Here is a 17325-nt window from a genome sequence, read left to right as displayed (position 1 = left end):
GTGGATATACAAGTGGACAGAGTACTGTACTGAAATTCATCTATACAAATCCATGGAGGTGAGAAAATGCAGAGAGACATCTAAGCTCAGTTTGTAGTCCAAATCTCCCAGAATATAAATTGCATGTATGAAATAAGACTGAAGTGATGGGTAAGCGCCAGACTATGGAGGAACTTAAATGCCAGGTTACAACATCTGCATTTTATTTTGCAATATGTCAATTCACTCAAGATTTATGATGAGGGGAATAACATTGTACTAGGTATTAAGAAGTATTGGAAAGGAGACTAGCAGCATGGTGACTAATAAAGAAACCTCTATAATACCACAGGAGAGTGACAAGGAGAGACTGATTAGGGAGATAACAAAATTAATAGAAACAGGAACAAATGAAAAAATATTGCTGTGTTATGCCTCCATAGTAGATGCTCCAAGATGGCATAACACTAATCCATGAATGCCATAGAAATGAGAGAGAGGAGAGGAGAGAGGGAGGAAAGAAGTAAGGAAGAGAAACAGAGATAGAGACAGAAATAGAGAGAAAGTATAAAGAGCAGTGCTAGAGCCAGGAGGACCTGAAAGCTTAAAAAGTCTTGCCCCTTATACACACTGACTATAGGGCCCTGGGCAAGTCATTAACCTCTCAGAGTTCTAGTTAATCCTAAAAAAAAATAAGTTGCAGAAAAAAGGGTGGAGTTTCTTTGTCTGGAAGTCCTCTATATCAATGAAATGATAGACCCAGGCCTTATTCCTCTATTACTGAAATAAAATGACTAGAACCTGGCAACTGACTGGCTATAGACTAAGGTGAAGAAGAGGTTTTGATTAGAAGGATGGTGGGTGCCTATCAGGAAGAAACAGGGAATAGGAAAAGAGCAGATTTTAGAAGAGAAATGATGACTTGTTTAGACAGAGGTTGAAATGTCAACAGGATGTCCAGGTAGAGATATCTTTGAAGTAGAAATACAGGGACAGGGGCCAGCTAGGTGGCGTAGTGAGTACCTGGGTTCAAATCCAGTCTCAGACACTTAATAATTACCTAGCTGTGTGGCCTTGGGCAAGCCAATTAACCCCATTTGCCTTGCAAAAAACCTAAAAAAAAAAAAAAAAATACAGGGACAGGAACTTGGGGGGAAAATTGTCCTACATACATACAATATGTGCACACACAAACACACATGCATATGAGCCCATACACATCTTTTACAGTCATTTCCATAGATGAGTTGAACAAAGGTCATCAAGAGAGATTACAGAGAGAAGAAAAGAGCTAAGTAAGGATAGAGGAGGGAGAGGGCTGGAGGGAAAGGAAAGTTAGGGAACCAGAGATAAACTAACAAAAGATCACTCAGATCTGTCTTGTAGAAGGGCCTTAATAAATGTGTGCTGACTGTTGTTGACTAGAAAGCAGAGAGGCAGAAGAAACAGGATTAGGCAGAATTATAGATGCCAAGACAAAAAAGAATCTAAAAGGAGGAGGTAGTCAGTGGTGGCAAAAGGAAAGAGTCTGAGAAAAAGTCAAATTTACCAATTAAGAGTTCATTACTCATCTTGAAGGGAACCATTTTTAGTCCAGTTGTGAGGACTAAAACCAGATTGGAATGAGGTGAGTGAGTGGTAAGGAACAAATAAAAATTAGTCCTAGAAGTTTAGCAATGAAGGGAAGGAGAAAGAGAGGATGTTGAGTTGAAGAGGTGTCAGCATTGAGGACAGGGGTTTTTTTTCTGGTTTGTTTTTATTAAGGGAACCCCAAGGGGCAGCTAGGTGAAATAGATAGAGCACCAGTTCTGGAGTCAGGAGGACCTAAGTTCAAATTTGACCTCAGACATTTGACTTTCTTGCTGTGTGTGACCCTAGGCAAGTCACTCAATTCCAATTGCCATAATAAAATAATAATAATAATAATAATAATAATAATAAACTCCAAACAAATTCATAAGCAGAGAGAAAGAAGCTTAGTAGTAAAGGAAAAGTTGAAAGGATGAGTCTTGATAAGTATAGTTCCCACACACTAAAGCTAGGGAGAAAGAATCAATCAATCAAGAAACATTTATTAAGTATACACTGGGAGTATAAGTACTTAGAGGTATAAAAAAGAAAAAGAAATACAGTTTTTGCCCTCAAGGAATTTATAATCTAATGGGGGAAGACAGCACATGAAATGAAGGTGAAAAGGTGGAGACTGGGGGTAAGTGAAGAAGTCAACCAGAGATCTCCTAAAGTAATGCGGCCATGTGAGAAATGAAATGTCTGAACGGGACTCTTTTCTTAAAGGGAGGTTTGGAATTCAGGACCCCACCTTCCAATCAGAGAGGAAGAAGGTAGTGATAAGGTAGAATACCAAGGCTGGCAAGATCTAGTAGAATGATGAGATTATCCCAGTCTTCTTGGGGCAAGGTAGAGAAATTTGTCAATGAAGTTTCAAAGTAATACAACCAGGTGAGAAATAAGAAATGAAAAAAGAGAGAAAGGGTGAAGTATAGAGATTTTGAGTTATGGAGGAGAAACAAAAGAAACATGATGGATGATCTTTGTCTTTACAGTAAAAAAGGAGACATGCTCATCAGAAAAGAAAGGAGGGGAAGTGATGTTGGGGGTTTAAAGAGATTTGAGAAATATTTGGGATAGCCATAATATGATAAGAAATAAATTGAGGATGGATAAAGGGAATCCTATGCAACAGTATTGCTCAGTTGAGGTTGGATCTCAACAATTTAGAGCAACCCTGATCAGCATGGCTTTATGACTTTCTCTAGCATAACTCCCTGTCTCAAGAGTGGAAAAAGAGTGAAGGCAGCTCAGAGTTGGGGCAGAAGCGTAAACAAGCAGAGAATTCAATAGCCAAAAAATAATATACTGTCAATATAGCTATGTATAAGTAAAGATTGTAGAAGTGAAGTCAGGAAAAAACCCTGAAAAATGAAGGGGACAAGAGGTCACAAAAATAGTTGGGGGAAAAGAGGTTCAGGAGAGATTTAGAGGGAGAGTGAGGACGATTTTGACTAGAGAGAGGAACTTCATAATCTCTCCCCTTTGGTAATACAAGGATCAAGAGAGGAAGACAAAAATCAGATGGCATCCAAAAGAAAAGATGTTGCTGAGGATGATGGTAGAAGGATAGTGTAGAATTGCAATGAAGAATAGGAAGCATGTGACCTTCTCCTACTAGCCCCTGTGAGTTAGGTTTTGAGCAAAGGAGCATCCAATGCCAGAGGGGAAATGGGAAAAGATAAGCTATCTTGTATTTAGGGATAATGTAGGTTTCAGTTATCACCAGATGAAAGGAATATAGAGAAAGTAGTCTAAGGTAAATTAGGACAGAATGGAAATCCAGAATTGAACAGAGACTGATATGGAGTGGAGAAGTAGAGTTCCAAGATAATGGACAGAAGTAGTAGGAGAAGGGGATTTTAGCTTACTGTGTGATATTGAATGATGGGGAATTTATGGAACAAGAGGTTGAGTGTTACTGATTAAAAACCAATGTAACCCCAAGTAAACAAGAGCTTGCAAGCTAAACTGGTTTAAGGAAAGCTGTATATTTCTCATCTCTCATTGTTTGTATGTGTGGGTGTATTGTGTGTGTCTATTTTCCTCTGTATCTTCATATCTAGATTTTGAATAAATGAATGAATGAAGGGTTTCCTCAGCTATTTTAGCCAAGTTTTCAGTATGTGGTAGACCATGTGCTCTTAATCTGATGACCTTGATGGATATTTCACTTCATTCTCAGTCTCAGTTCATTTTCTTAATCAGTTCTTGTTTATAATCAAACCAAGAGCCATTTTAAAAGGCATGAATGGAGAAAGTTATTGTTCCATTGTCCTCAAGATATTTCTTATCCTCTAATTTCTGAGGTTGAGAATTAGTGACTAACATGGAAATGGTAATAGAGTAATTGTAGTCATTGTGTGGTGACCTTCCTCTTTTTGTTGCTGTGCAAACATGTCCAGCAAACTCAGCAGAAACTGCACAGAGAAGGTTTGAAAGGAGTGAAACTCCTCTGGAAGCAGAATGGAGGTGCCAGATTTTTTAATATTTCACAATATGACCATTGTTATTCAATGATTTAAAAAAAAATTCCTCCTCTTGGAAGGAAGGTGTTCAGTAAAATTAAATAGCTTCCCTCTAGGAAACTTGCCAAATGTTAATGAAGGGCGTATGGAGAGTGCACCATATCCCACAGGGAGCCTACAACTCTGAAAATATAACAAACTCTCCAAAAAAGCAACTGATTACTTGGAATAATAGATTTCTAAAGAAAATTTCCCCCTTTCCCACTGATATCACAGATTTCCTCCAGGGAAATTCATACTTCAAATTTCATGAGAACCATGGTAAGCAATAGAGCCATCAGAGAGATATCCTCTATACTTTTTCTGATCATTCTTAGCTTCTGAGGGAAGATAATGGCTAAGGAATGAATGGCTAATGGCTTGCACATAAGGAACCTAAATGGATTGTCTTTATTATGTATTTGCCATATAGCAAACAGGGCTCAGGACAATGTCACCATTGTACTCTCCATTTCTCTATGTTTGGTATTATTAGGGCATATTTGGTAGAGTGGGTTTGGCCCAATGCCCTCTCACCATTCTTTACCTCTTTGGTAGCTCTGCTCTTGTTCTAGAATTAAAATACAGGGTTATCTATGAAAATGGAAGATCTCAATATTCCTCCCCACTGACTTGGACATAGCTCCCTCTGGCACCATTTGCAGCTTTGTGGTCCAATAGGAGGAACATTTATGAGCACAGTTTCACAACCATCATAACCCTTTTTAAGACCTTGTTTCAAAGTCTTTTAAAGGACTTTTTTTTTTTAACCAAAAGTTGCAGCCCTGCTTCTGGGAAGTGTTTGGTCTTTACTTGACACTTCAGTCTTCACACTGATAAACAACTGTTAGCTAGGCAAGTCTTATGATAAAATGTCAGCTATTATAATTGACATTAAATATTATATATAAAATGCTCCTCAGTACAGAAATGCATACAACATTGGCATGGGACTGCATTGTCACCAAGGTTTATAGTAAAAATGAACATTACTAAGCAATTTCAGCTCTATATCCTCTTTAACTTAGCCAGAGAAGATCAGTTCACAGAAGAAGTTTCATTAACATTTAGCCTTTTGAGTAGTCTGCTTTTGCCATTATGAAATGAAATTACCACTCATGCCTAGAGACACTTGTCCATACCTTTCACACCTAAATAAAAATGATCCTTTTATCTTGTGATCCCAGCATCCATTGCTTTCCCTTGTATAGATATTGCATATGTGGGGGGGAGGAAATATTCTGGAGTCTCCCTGTGTTTAAAAATCACTGAGACTAGATATAGTTTCATAAATTTTTTATTATACTCTTCAGATTGCTAAATTTTGAGATAAAAATTGAAAAATTTGGTTAATTATTGGAATCCATGGTGTGATATAAGATATCGTTATTTGAAGCTATCTGCTTGAGAAACTCTATTTTTCTTTTTTTCATCTGAATGGCTAATATGATGTGAACACTCCCTTAATGTATTTTGATTGTCATAACTGAATGAGTTCACATTCGCATAGTCTCTCTCACCCAGTTGAGAATTTGAGTTGCCTAAATTTCCATGCAGTTAGTCATCCTCCTATAGGGAAATGATCATCCATCACTAAATATTAATATTTATTAGGATGGCTTTTTTAGAACAATATTCATTGATAGGTGTGTTACTATTTTAACATGTCTTAAATAAAGAGAAAATGGATAATGTGAAATAAAGTCAAAAACTCCTCAATTATGACTACTATCACCTAAAAGGGATCGAAAGCTGAGAAGGTCCATGATGGACCAGCTGGTCAGAAGACAACGGGAGATGTCCAGGCCAAAGGAGCCAAGAAAAAGAATCCAGAGAGCCCCAGGCTAGGCTATGCCTTTAGAAAATTCTTTAGGCATAAGGTCTGTATTTTTTTACTAGAGAAAGCAGAACCCTGGTCTGCAATGGATGATATGGACTCTGGTCATCCACTGACCAAAATCCACCTTGCCAAAGGGAGAGGCTTTTTTAGGTGTTTGGGACTGTCAAATAACAAATATATATGAGATATATAGTAAAGTGAAAAGAGCACTGGTTTTGTTGTCATCAGGCCTGGATTTAAATCATGTCTCTGCTACTTACTACCTGTATGACATTGGATAAGTCACTTAATTTCTCTGGGTCTTCATTTTCCCATTTATAAAGCAAGAGACCTACATTAGATTACTTCTAAAACCCTTCCTGTTCTAAAAATCTATAATCTGTGAAGTCAATTTGAATGACAGCCCAAAATCTAAATGATCACAAACCTGCCCTCCCTGGTATCTCCCACTTGTAGGTCGGGGTTCTGAAATAATTCTCCTAATCCAAAAGTCATGCCTTCTGTCTAACTGAGAACTGTATGATTTGACCCTGATACTAACAAAACTAACACCAGCCTACAACAAGCATAGAGGAAAAACAATGGATTAAGGTAGAGCAGTTCTAAGACTAGCCTCTTGGTTAAGAAGAGGTTAGACTTTAGAAAATAGAGAAAACTACAAGGTTGTTAGAATGATGCTCTTGAGTGCTCAAGAGAACCTACCATAGCTACATATTCCAGAATATTTGGAGATGAGTCAAAATTATCTCCCAAGCTCAGCTTAATGGAATGAGTACATACAGAAATTCCTCTCTCTGAATGTCCTATTCTGGGCATCATGCCTGTGAGGAGGGGCTCTTTGAAAATCCTTTTGAGATGGAGTTGAAATTGACACATGCTGTCAATATTATGAATTTATCCTTAAAAATGAGAGATATCTTTTTAGATATCTAAAGCATATTTCCTTAAAGTGAAATATTATTCTGGTAAAGGTCAGTAATGATCTGGAAACTAATGCTATAATTTATAGTTCAGAGTTTTCCCCAACACCTCCCCCAAAAAGTAGTTGTACACTGGACAGCATCTTATGACTTACTGCAGGCAAAATATGATATCATTCATAACATGGAAACATTCCAGACCAACACCCACTTGGGATGTTTTTGTTAGCAAGGGATTTTGATAATTAATTTTTTCTTTTGTTCAAACACATTTAGATGTATATATACAAGCATCTATATATATAATATACATGTGTATAAATATATATGTATATTCTTATACATGGGTATATATAATATTATATCACTTGTATATTATGTTATGTCACTTTAATATAATATCTTTTCAATGTTCCCATTCTAAAATTTCCCCCCCATATTACACTCCCTTTACCTACCCACCTAGGCATAGCAATAAGGGGAAATGCAATGCTTTAAGACTGCCAATTTAGGGGGAAGAGGGAGTACCAAATAATCTGGAGGACTATATTCTGCTACTAATTCACATGCAGAAAGAGGAAGGACTGAATTCTGGGCAAATTCTGGGAAGATGGAAAGGAAATGCCCCATTTTGAACTTGTATGTTATCTAGCAACCACATTTTGACAAGTCTTTACTTCATAATATTCATACAGTCTTCTAGAGCTGCATTTTCCAAGTTCTCTGAATTCTTTTAGCATGTGGCTGCCTCTAAGACCCTTTCTCCTGACCACTGGAGGTTTTGCATTTTCCTCTTGTTAGAATTCTATCATCACTAATGGAAATAGACCCATCAAAATCAAATAAATGGGTCTTTCCATAAAACTTTCCACAGGGTCATGCAGGGCATGACTCAGATTCTCCCCTTTTTTTTTAGGTTTACAGATTATGGCAGAAAGAAGAAACTTATAACCTTAAGACCAACTCTGAGATTCAAATCTAAAACACTGTCTTCTATTTCTCAGGTATTAAGGGCTAAGGAAGACAAGGAGTTAGCTACTGCTACACCACAGACTTAGCTATGTTCTTAAGCAGGTCCATGCTCAGTTAGCTTCTCAGAGTTTCCTGTTTCCCCTTCTATAAAGTATGAATGCCAACACTTTATTGACTTCATAGAAATAAATGGTTCTGGGCTCTTTAATGGCTAAAACATTATTTTAGTCATCTTAAAATAAAGACATTGTTATTTTTGTTAAGTAATATAGAAGTATCAATATTATAAGAGATTAAAATTAGAGTTTTGTCTTTCACAAATAGAAACCGAGGTTTAGCTCATTTTTCTGACTCATGACATGACTCATGGTTCACGATCAATCAGTTGACCAAGAAGCATTTATTAAATACTTAATATATTTTGTGTTAAGCCCTGGAGGTAAGAAGATAGAAAAATGGAAAAAGTTTCTGCCCTCAAGGAGCTTGCATTTTATCTAGGAATATAACATGTACATACAACCATCATCAGAAATATGTACAAAATGGATAAAAGGTAATTTTTGAGGGTGTACATTATTGTCAGAAAATACACACCAAGCTAATCAGAATTTTTTTCCTTGACCAGCTTTCTAAGAATCATCGTTTTCTATCTCTATATAGGACCCAATTAAGCTACCTTCTCATCTCAAAAATTAAAGCTTATTATTAATGGTTTCATATGATATATTTTCTTCATAAATTCATTGTTTTTCAGGCCTTTGTGTAATATTTATCCCTTACTAACATTATCCCACAATATGAAAATAAGATTGCAGTACTAGTAACATGGAACAATGGTGGCCTGGAGGAGCTGTCCTAAGAGGAAGTGAAATTTATATATGTTCCTCATACACTGAACATCAATGGCCAAAACATAGAACAGAGTGGTCAGTGATATGGCCACCCTGTCAAAACTGCCATGAATGGTGAGAAATAGAGAAGGTAAAATGAAAGACCTTCTCAAATCCAATATGGGACTGGAAAGGAAAATGTTTGGGAGTTTTTTTAACAAGAGATTATAGAAACTGAGATCATCAGGTGGAAGAGGAGGTTCCATCTGGTCTATTTGAGATACCTGACTTGTTCATATGAACAATGTGGACATCCTAATGTGAAGACAAAAAGCAGCTAAATTGAGTCATTCAAACCAAAATTCATTTTGTGGTTTGAATTATTGTTTAAGAAATCGACTCTGACTTTCTTTGGTCTATTGAATATACACTTTTAAAAAATGCATGCTCTAACATAATCTCCTTTTTAATCTATGGATCAGAAGTATAACACTATGACATGTTTGGAATGAAATTCCATGTATACCCCTGTTCCAAGAGGTTATGCCTTGGATAGATAATATAAAAAGGACATGTGGGTTCATATCCCACCATAGACACTAGCAGTGTGACCCAACACAAGTCCTATGATCTGTCTGGACTTCATTGATTATCCTCATCTGCAAAATGATACAATTGGCATCTATGATCCCTGCTAACTCTAAAGCTATGATAATATGATCAAAGCCTTTCACTTTCTAATATCTCAAGTACTATACAGATCAAGTGAGGCAAGGCTCCAAGACCCTAGTGAGGAAAGTAATGATTTGCCTAATACCTGACAAAGTGTTTTTAATTGTATGGCAGGCAAAGCAAGGCCCAGGATGATTTTTGCTAAACAGCATGGTGGGAAGGACAGATTGCACTGAATTCTGTTTCCTTGAAATCTTGCTTTTGTAACTGATGTACTCCAGTCCTTAACAAACCAACAAGCAGCAACTGTGGCAGACCTCTTTGTCAATGATGTAGAAATGATACCCCAAAGAAGCCAGAGAGAAGCAGGTTCTTTAAGCAATACACTCTTATTCCACCCTTTTCTTACCCAGATTTCTTACCTTACTCCTAAAAAATGGTAATCTCTGGCAATATCCGTTCTTACTATCTTTTCTTTTTAAGTGTTTTGTTGTTTTAAATAAGAAAATATTGGTTTGTGTGTATTCATTTTCCCCCAGGTTCCCTTTAACTCTGAGAATACTCTTTTGAAGTTAAAACTGTGCAGATTGTCTAAGACTTGCTGGAACATGCATAATGCAGAAAATCATCAGCAATCTCATCTTGTCCTGCCATCTATGAAATAGACGGCTTTTTTCCTTTAATTCTCCCATGCTCTGCAGGTCTATGCATTTTAAAATGAGACCGGAGATTACTCTTTAAAACTCATAGCAAGACTTTGATCACTCTTGTCAAAACTTATAGGAAAATTTTAATTTTCCTCTTTCTTTGGGGGCTTAGATTATTCCATAGAGTGATTGTCCCTCAGGAGTGTCCAGTTAAATTCTGAAAAAGGGACTTGATTCAATTTGGGTGACAGACTTATTGACTTGTATGCAAGAGAAAAATATATGTATGCTTTCTTCTTAGAGCCGGGGTTCTTAACCTTTTTTGTATCTTAAACCTTTCATCAGAGTGATGAAACTATATATTCTTTCTCAGAATAATGTTTTTAAATAATTAAAGAAAATGCTAAATTTCAGTGAAAATTTAGTAAAAATAAGAATGAATTTTTTTTTTCCCCATCCAAGTTCACAGACTGAAAACTGCCCATAAACCTTTTGGTATAAATAGCAGATCCCAGATTAATAGCCCCTGCCTCAGAGGGTGAAATGAGATATGGAAAATATCTTTCAGGGTGTGTCCACAGTAGAATATCAAGGAATCTCTTTTTTGCCAGTTTTTTCTTCTTGGTGACAAAGATGGATAAGAAAGATGGGCCATATCAAGAAGAGTTCTGCTCTCCTTGAAAGAAGTTTTTGGAGGAAAAATGAAATAAGACTGGGGCACATTACCTAGGATTGGATTCATACTCCTATGGCCAATCACACCTACTTTGCCTTCTTTCTGCCTCCTGCAGAATTTCCTACTTGTTGGGGGAAAGATAGGTTGGGAGAAAGACAGGCAGGGAGAAGTGGAGGGGAGGAGGGCACTTGTAAGTCTCGTAAGGCACTGACTTTGTTTTTTATTTCTTTGCTTTTAGTCTTCAAAAGAAACTCAATCAACATCAAATACCAAAGTAAGTATATTTGCCACAACCAGACAGTACTTGTAGAATAGATATAGGGTAATTCAAATGAAGCTGTCTTGATCCAAAAAGGTCCTTTCCTGGTAAACATTGGTCTTTAACATAGGTTAAGAGTGGAAAGAGCACGGGACTTGGAATCCAAAGACTGGGTTCATATCCTCCTTCTCCTAATTACCATCTATGTGGCGTTGGACAAATAACAACCTTTCTTGGCCTCAATTTCTTCTTTATAGAATGAGGAAGTGAACAAGCAAATAGGTAAGGTTCCTTCTTAGCTCTAAATCCTTTGAAACAATAACCTAAGAATTGTTTATTACTTGACTAAATCAAATCAACAAGAATTTATAAAACTTGGAGGGAGAAACAGAAAAAAAACACCCTCAGAAGTCTAAAAATCTTGTCCTTCTCTGTGGATTTTTTTAACCCTTTCATGCCCATTTTCACAGCACTTTGAAACATATCTGTACTCATGGTTTATTATTTCCTAGTTTCCCAGGGACAGAGACTTTCCCTTCTCTAAGAAGTCCTATTGTGCCTTGCACAGAGTATGTTCAATATGTGTTAGTTCAATCAATTGAATCTTAGAGAAGAAATAAGACTAACACAAAAAACCAAGACTAATGTTAACAAAGAAATAATCTAACCCAAAAAAAGCTAGAAAACAAGATCACAAAGTAGTTAAATTGTATATCAAGGCTCTGAGAGGTTGACAGGTGAGGGGTAGCAAGACTAAAAGTTTAAGTTTGTGCTAAGTGAGGGCAGGAACCAGGATTAATTGAAAAAATTGGATTTGGAGAGGCTGCTATAATATGATGGAAAGAGAAATGAATTGAGATTCAAAGACCTGCATTTAGTTCTGCCTCAATCACATCCTAGCTGTATGTCCTTGGTCACTTCCTATCTCTGAACTTCTCTTCCTCCATAAAAATGAAGGTTTAGATAGGCTGATCCTTAACATTCCTTCCAAACATATATTACATAATTCAGTGTTACACACACACACACACACACACACACACACACACACACACACACTCACTTCTCCTTTACTGTGTGGCTATAATAGGAAAAAACAACAAAACCTAAATTCAGGCACTCTAGCATGAAATCTCAGCTCTAGCAATGATGTGGAGAAGTCATTAAAGCAATCTCTGAGCTTCAGCTGTGAAGAAAGAGTTTAGTAAAGCCAAAAATGATATAGGAAAGGAAGAAAAAAAGGAGGAAAAAGGGAAGGAAGGAAGGAAGGAAGGGGGGAGGGAGCAAGAAAGGGGGAGGAAGGAGGGGGAAGGGGAGGAAGAGAGGGAAAGAGGTAGAAAGGAGAAAAGGAAAGCAAAATACTTGTCTGTCTATTATATCCTAGGCACAGTGCTAAATGTTAAATATATATATTATATATATTTTTTCATATGTATATATGTATACATATATTTACATATCTTCATAACAACCTGGTAGATAGAAGATATTATGATCCATATTTTATAGTTCCTTCTACAAGGAAGGTCACCCAGCTGGAAATATCTGGCCAGATTTAAATTCTCATCTTCCTAACTCAAGGTCCATCTCTCTCTCTCTCTCTCTCTGCTATGCTACCTACCTACCTAAGTATAGATGTGTTATTATTAATCATAATAAATTAAAAATATGAAGATATATTTCATCCTGGTCTAGATTTAGACTATGCCATAATCTGAAAGTTAATTCACCATTTCTCTTCTTTCATGTCCCCAACTGGTTAATCATGTCTTCTAAAGAATTATGAGCTCACAAGTGGAATGGACCTTTATTCCTTTTTAAGTCTTTCACTTTTTGATCATTTTGATTAACTATGTCTTGGGGGGGGTTGTTTATTTATTTTTAACATATATAGAGTGCTGAAAAGTCACCTGCCTCTTCAGCTAATACAAAATCAGACAAAGCCACCTCTTCATCACCTGAGGCTCAGGGGACACAGAAGAATACTAAAGGCTTGGACTCTTCAGTTCAGCAACAGACAACAGCATCCTCTGAATCAGCAAAGAATGGAACAAAGGAGAAATCCCCCACTTCTCTTCCTCTGGGCAAGCTGTTCTGGAAAAAGGTCTGTCTTGTCTTAATTTGTCAGTATCAAAATTTGAAGGTATTCTGTTGCTTAACCAGATCAGTGTGTGTCTGTGTGTTTGTGTGTGTGTGTGTCAGTGTGTCTGTGTGTCTGTGTGTCTGTCTGTGTCTGTGTGCGACTGTGTGTATGTCTGTGTCTGTGTTTTGAATTGCTACTATTTCATTCAGTAGAGAGTTATTATATTTTATTTCTCCAACAGGATAGAACTTGCATTTAAGTGGATGTTGTCTTACTGTTTACTTAGAAGAGTTAACTATCTATCAGGTTAAAACGTGTTTTGTGAGAGATAAAAAGAGGTGCACAAATACAGTTTCTCGTTTTTTTGAATCTCTCTTTCACATAAAATACAAAGCCGTAGCATTTTGCAGTTTCTTTTAACAAGGGAGCACTGGTTGGAATAGTTTTGATTCCTGGCTTTCTCCTGGTTTCTCATATAAACTCTAAGTCCTTGGATAAATGAATGGCCTCTTTGGAGTCTCTTTGGCTTGTCTTTTTTCCAGCCAGATGTGGTTAGTCATTAGAAGTTGTTTAGGTTCTATTCTTTCACTGAGAATTCAGGGCGTTTACCCAGTTTACCGACAAAGCAAATACACCCTTGGCTTTGGTACTACAAGGAAGTTCAAACAGTTGCTGTCTAGATTATTTTTTCCCCCTCCAAAAGCAGATGCCTCAGGTATGAGTAGTGAAAGGAAAGGGGGTGGAGTTATTCTGAACACTCTCACATAATTACCATTGCTAGGGAAACCATTGCCACTGGTGTGCCTTTTAAATTGCTGCTTCATCTAAAAGCAGTAAAATAGAGTGCAAAAGGTGCTTGGGGATTTCAAAAAGGAATTCAACCAAAGAAGCAAGCTGTTGTTAAATATTTAATTGGCAAGTAAGTCCAGAAAGGTGTGTATATAGATTCCTCTTTTATACAGGTGATAAATACAAACATACTTGATGTTGGGAGAAACAAAACTTGGATGTGAATTTCATTTTCTTGGCTGTAATTCTAAAAGAATTCTAAATTCCAATTCTAGACACTAAAAGATTTTATAGACTCAGTGTTCTAGAATGTCCAGATTCTATAAGATGTTAAGATAACAAATACAACATAATTGGCTCTTCAATATCACTTTCCAGTTTAGGATTGTTTAGAGTTTGACTTTGTTTTTGTTCTGATACAGCCACCAATAACTATTAAGTGCAAGATATTTGGGATTTAAGGGGATGAGTTTGAATCCTGATTCTGCTACTTACCACCTGTTTTACTTTGGGCAAATCATTTAACTTCTCTGTCACTCAGTTCTAGAGAATAAAATGAGATGATTGAAATAAATGATCTCTTAAGTTCTTTTCCAGTTTTCCCCAAAAAACCCTAAAGCACAGTATAGTTTCCATTTCCTATTATCAGGGAAGACTTCTTTTCCACCCAGTTTTTTTCCTTTGAAAGCATCTTTTATGTGCAATTGTGCAATTTCATCCCTGTCTGGAATTGCAATAGAATGATAGTTGCAAGATTTCTCAACTCTGAAACTCATCCACTTTGGGAAAAATATTATCCCCTTCCCTTTTGATCCCATGTTTTGCCTCTGATTTCTTACATACTTTCTCATCTCTAGAATATGAAATTAATAAACTGACTCCACCTAAAGGTGCCCCACCAATGCTCAATCTTTCTGATAAACTTCTAGTTCAAGCAGAATGCTCTGTAGAGATTATTTTTTTTATCTTTTCCACAAACTAAAAAAATGCAGGTCCAAGTGGAAATAAAAACTTCATGCAAAGGAAAATAAACATGATATTTTTGAGAAGATTTAGGGGGTTTTCCCCTTTGAAACAGAGTTTTGAAACAATCTCAAGCAGCTTCAGAAACACTTTCAGGGTTCCATGATAAGACCTGGAAAATGTTTATAATTAACAATGATGCCTGAAGTTTCTCTCTTCTGGTTCTTTCAAATGTGGTTTCAAAAATGAATTTCTAAGAAAATGACACAACAGTGGATGATAGAGAAGACAGAATACTGGACTAGGGTCAGGAGACTTGGGTTCCCATTCTGTTATTCACAAACCATATGATCTTTAAGAAGTCATTTAAACTTTTCAAGTCTCCTCTATAAAATTCAGGGATTGAGGAAGGAGGAGGAGTATCCCTTTGTCCATTCACTCTTAGTCACCTTTTTTTTTAAACATGGTCATAATTGGGGCAGTTAGGTGGTACAGAAAATAGAGCACTGGCCCTGGAGTCAGGAGGACCTGAGTTCATATTCAACCTCAGATACTTAATAATTGCCTAGCTGTGTGACATTAAACAAGTCACTTAGTCCCATTGCCTTAAATAAATAAAAACTTAAAAAAAAAAAAACATGGTCACATCCAACATACTCCATTCTTCTGGGTCTGCCTTTTTTTTTTCACTTTGTATAATTTCATAAAAGTCTTTCCACATAACCTTGCATGCCTCATTCTTGTCCACCTTAATTGCATGTGGGTATTCCATTTTATTAATGAACAACAATTTCTTTAGTGATTCTATATCATGGGGTTTTTAGAGTTAGAAGGGCACTTAAGATAGATCATCTAGGTCAATCTCTCATTTTACAGATAAAGACATTGGGCATTCTCTGTTTCTTCATCTTTAAAATTATAGATGTGAGCTTGGATGATCTCTATAGTCTCATTCCAGGGCAGACATTTTATGATTCTATCATGAAGATGATCATAAAGTTTCTTTTTAGCTCAAGCCAACCTGTGAGGCTCCAATTCTATAAAATATCTCTGTGGGAAGATAAAGTTGTGGGGGGGTGGCTTTTTAATTGTTGCTGAAGAAACTACTGAGGAAAAAAATAATAATCCCTAAGTCTCCTGAGAAAACTGATTTCACACTCTAACATAGTTGGGAAAGAGGGCTGAAATAAAGTAAGCAAGAGGAATAATTCCTTTCTCTTTGTTTCATCACTAAATCCAAGAGTTCCTACTGAGTCTCCCAGGCATGAGAATCACTGTGCTAAATGCTATGTATTGAGCTTAAAAACTCAATATTTAATACTGGCTTTCCAGGAGCTTCCAGCATTATTGGGAAATCTAGGGTTTATTACAAGATGGTATAGACTTAAATGTTTTATAGCCCTTTGGAGAAAGGAAAACCCAAATAGGTCAAGGTAAACTTCAGAAAGGACAAAAACAATGAAGCAGGTCTGGATGGAGGGGTAGAATTTGAGTAGACAGATTATGATTAGATAAAATGAATAGAAGGTTACATGGCTGGAGCAGAGAAGGGGGCAGAGAAGAGGGGGAGGAAATGAATAAAGATCTAGATTTGACTTAATGGTTGAGACTAAAGTAAAAAAGTATAAACACAGTGTTGTCATAAATAAATTACATATAGATGTACTACAAAAATCTATAGAAAATATCCAAGTATGTCTGGAGGATTTGTGGAAAGATCTTGATAAGAATCTTGTAGGACATAAGGGTGTAGATAAGTTACCATCTGCCCCAAGGGAAGAAGCTCCCATATCTATAAGATTTTAGTTCTTTTGAAGGGTCAAAGTAAAGAGTACTCTTAGTATGGAGGTCTTGAAGAGATAAGGAGTTTAAACTTGAAGGAATAGATTATAACATCATAGTAGATGATATGAAATTAAAAAGGCATAGTAAAACTCAAAGATTATTAGTCTGGCAGTGGCATGTAAATTGACTTAGATGTGCCATTAGGAAACATTTAGTATTTTTTACAAATGATTTTTTTAGACCAGATTTTGGATGTCCCCCTTATCCCTCTCCAACCCTCTCTGAGAACTATCCCCTTAAACAAAAAAATTCTTAAAAAGAAAAGGAGGCTAACTAGGTGGTACAGTGGTTAGAGCACTGACCTTGGAGCCAGGAGGACCTGAGTTCAAATTCGGCCTCAGACACTTAATACTTAGCTGTGTGACTTCTTTTTTTTTAAGATTTTATTTATTTTGAGTTTTACAATTTTTCCCCTAATCTTACTTCCCTCCCCCTATCCCTCACAGAAGGCAACTTGCCAGTCTTTACATTGTTTCCACATTATTCATTGATCCAAATTGAATGTGATGAGATAGAAATCATATCCTCAAGGAAGAAACATAAAGTATAAGAGATAGCAAAATCAGACAATAAAATATCAGGATTTTCCCTAAATTAAAGGTAATAGTCGGGGCCACTAGGTGGCACAATGGTTAGAGCACTGACCCTGGAGTCAGGAGTACCTGGGTTCAAATCCGGTCTCAGACACAAAATAATTACCTAGCTGTGTGGCCTGAGCAAGCCACTTAATCCCATTTGCCTTGCAAATCCCCCCCCCCCCCAAAAAAAGGTAAT

The 17325-nt window shown here is 36.7% G+C and overlaps 1 protein-coding gene across 7 annotated transcripts in view; it reads left to right on the top strand.

Annotated features, from left to right (window-relative positions):
* Positions 1 to 17325, top strand: part of BCAS1 (brain enriched myelin associated protein 1) — a 141278-nt gene that overhangs the window by 73148 nt on the left and 50805 nt on the right. For 6 of the 7 annotated variants that reach the window (XM_074210277.1, XM_074210276.1, XM_074210282.1 and 3 more), the window contains exons 6-8: positions 5798 to 5935; positions 10851 to 10886; positions 12766 to 12975. In XM_074210277.1, the coding sequence (XP_074066378.1) occupies positions 5798 to 5935; positions 10851 to 10886; positions 12766 to 12975 (384 nt within the window). The remainder of the gene's footprint in view (positions 1 to 5797; positions 5936 to 10850; positions 10887 to 12765; positions 12976 to 17325) is intronic. The other variant, XM_074210279.1, reaches the window with a different exon arrangement.

The sequence above is a fragment of the Macrotis lagotis genome, chromosome 1, assembly GCF_037893015.1.
Source record: "Macrotis lagotis isolate mMagLag1 chromosome 1, bilby.v1.9.chrom.fasta, whole genome shotgun sequence".
In the NCBI taxonomy this organism is placed as follows: Eukaryota; Metazoa; Chordata; class Mammalia; order Peramelemorphia; family Peramelidae; genus Macrotis; species Macrotis lagotis.
This window is presented reverse-complemented; position numbering and strand designations above follow the sequence as displayed.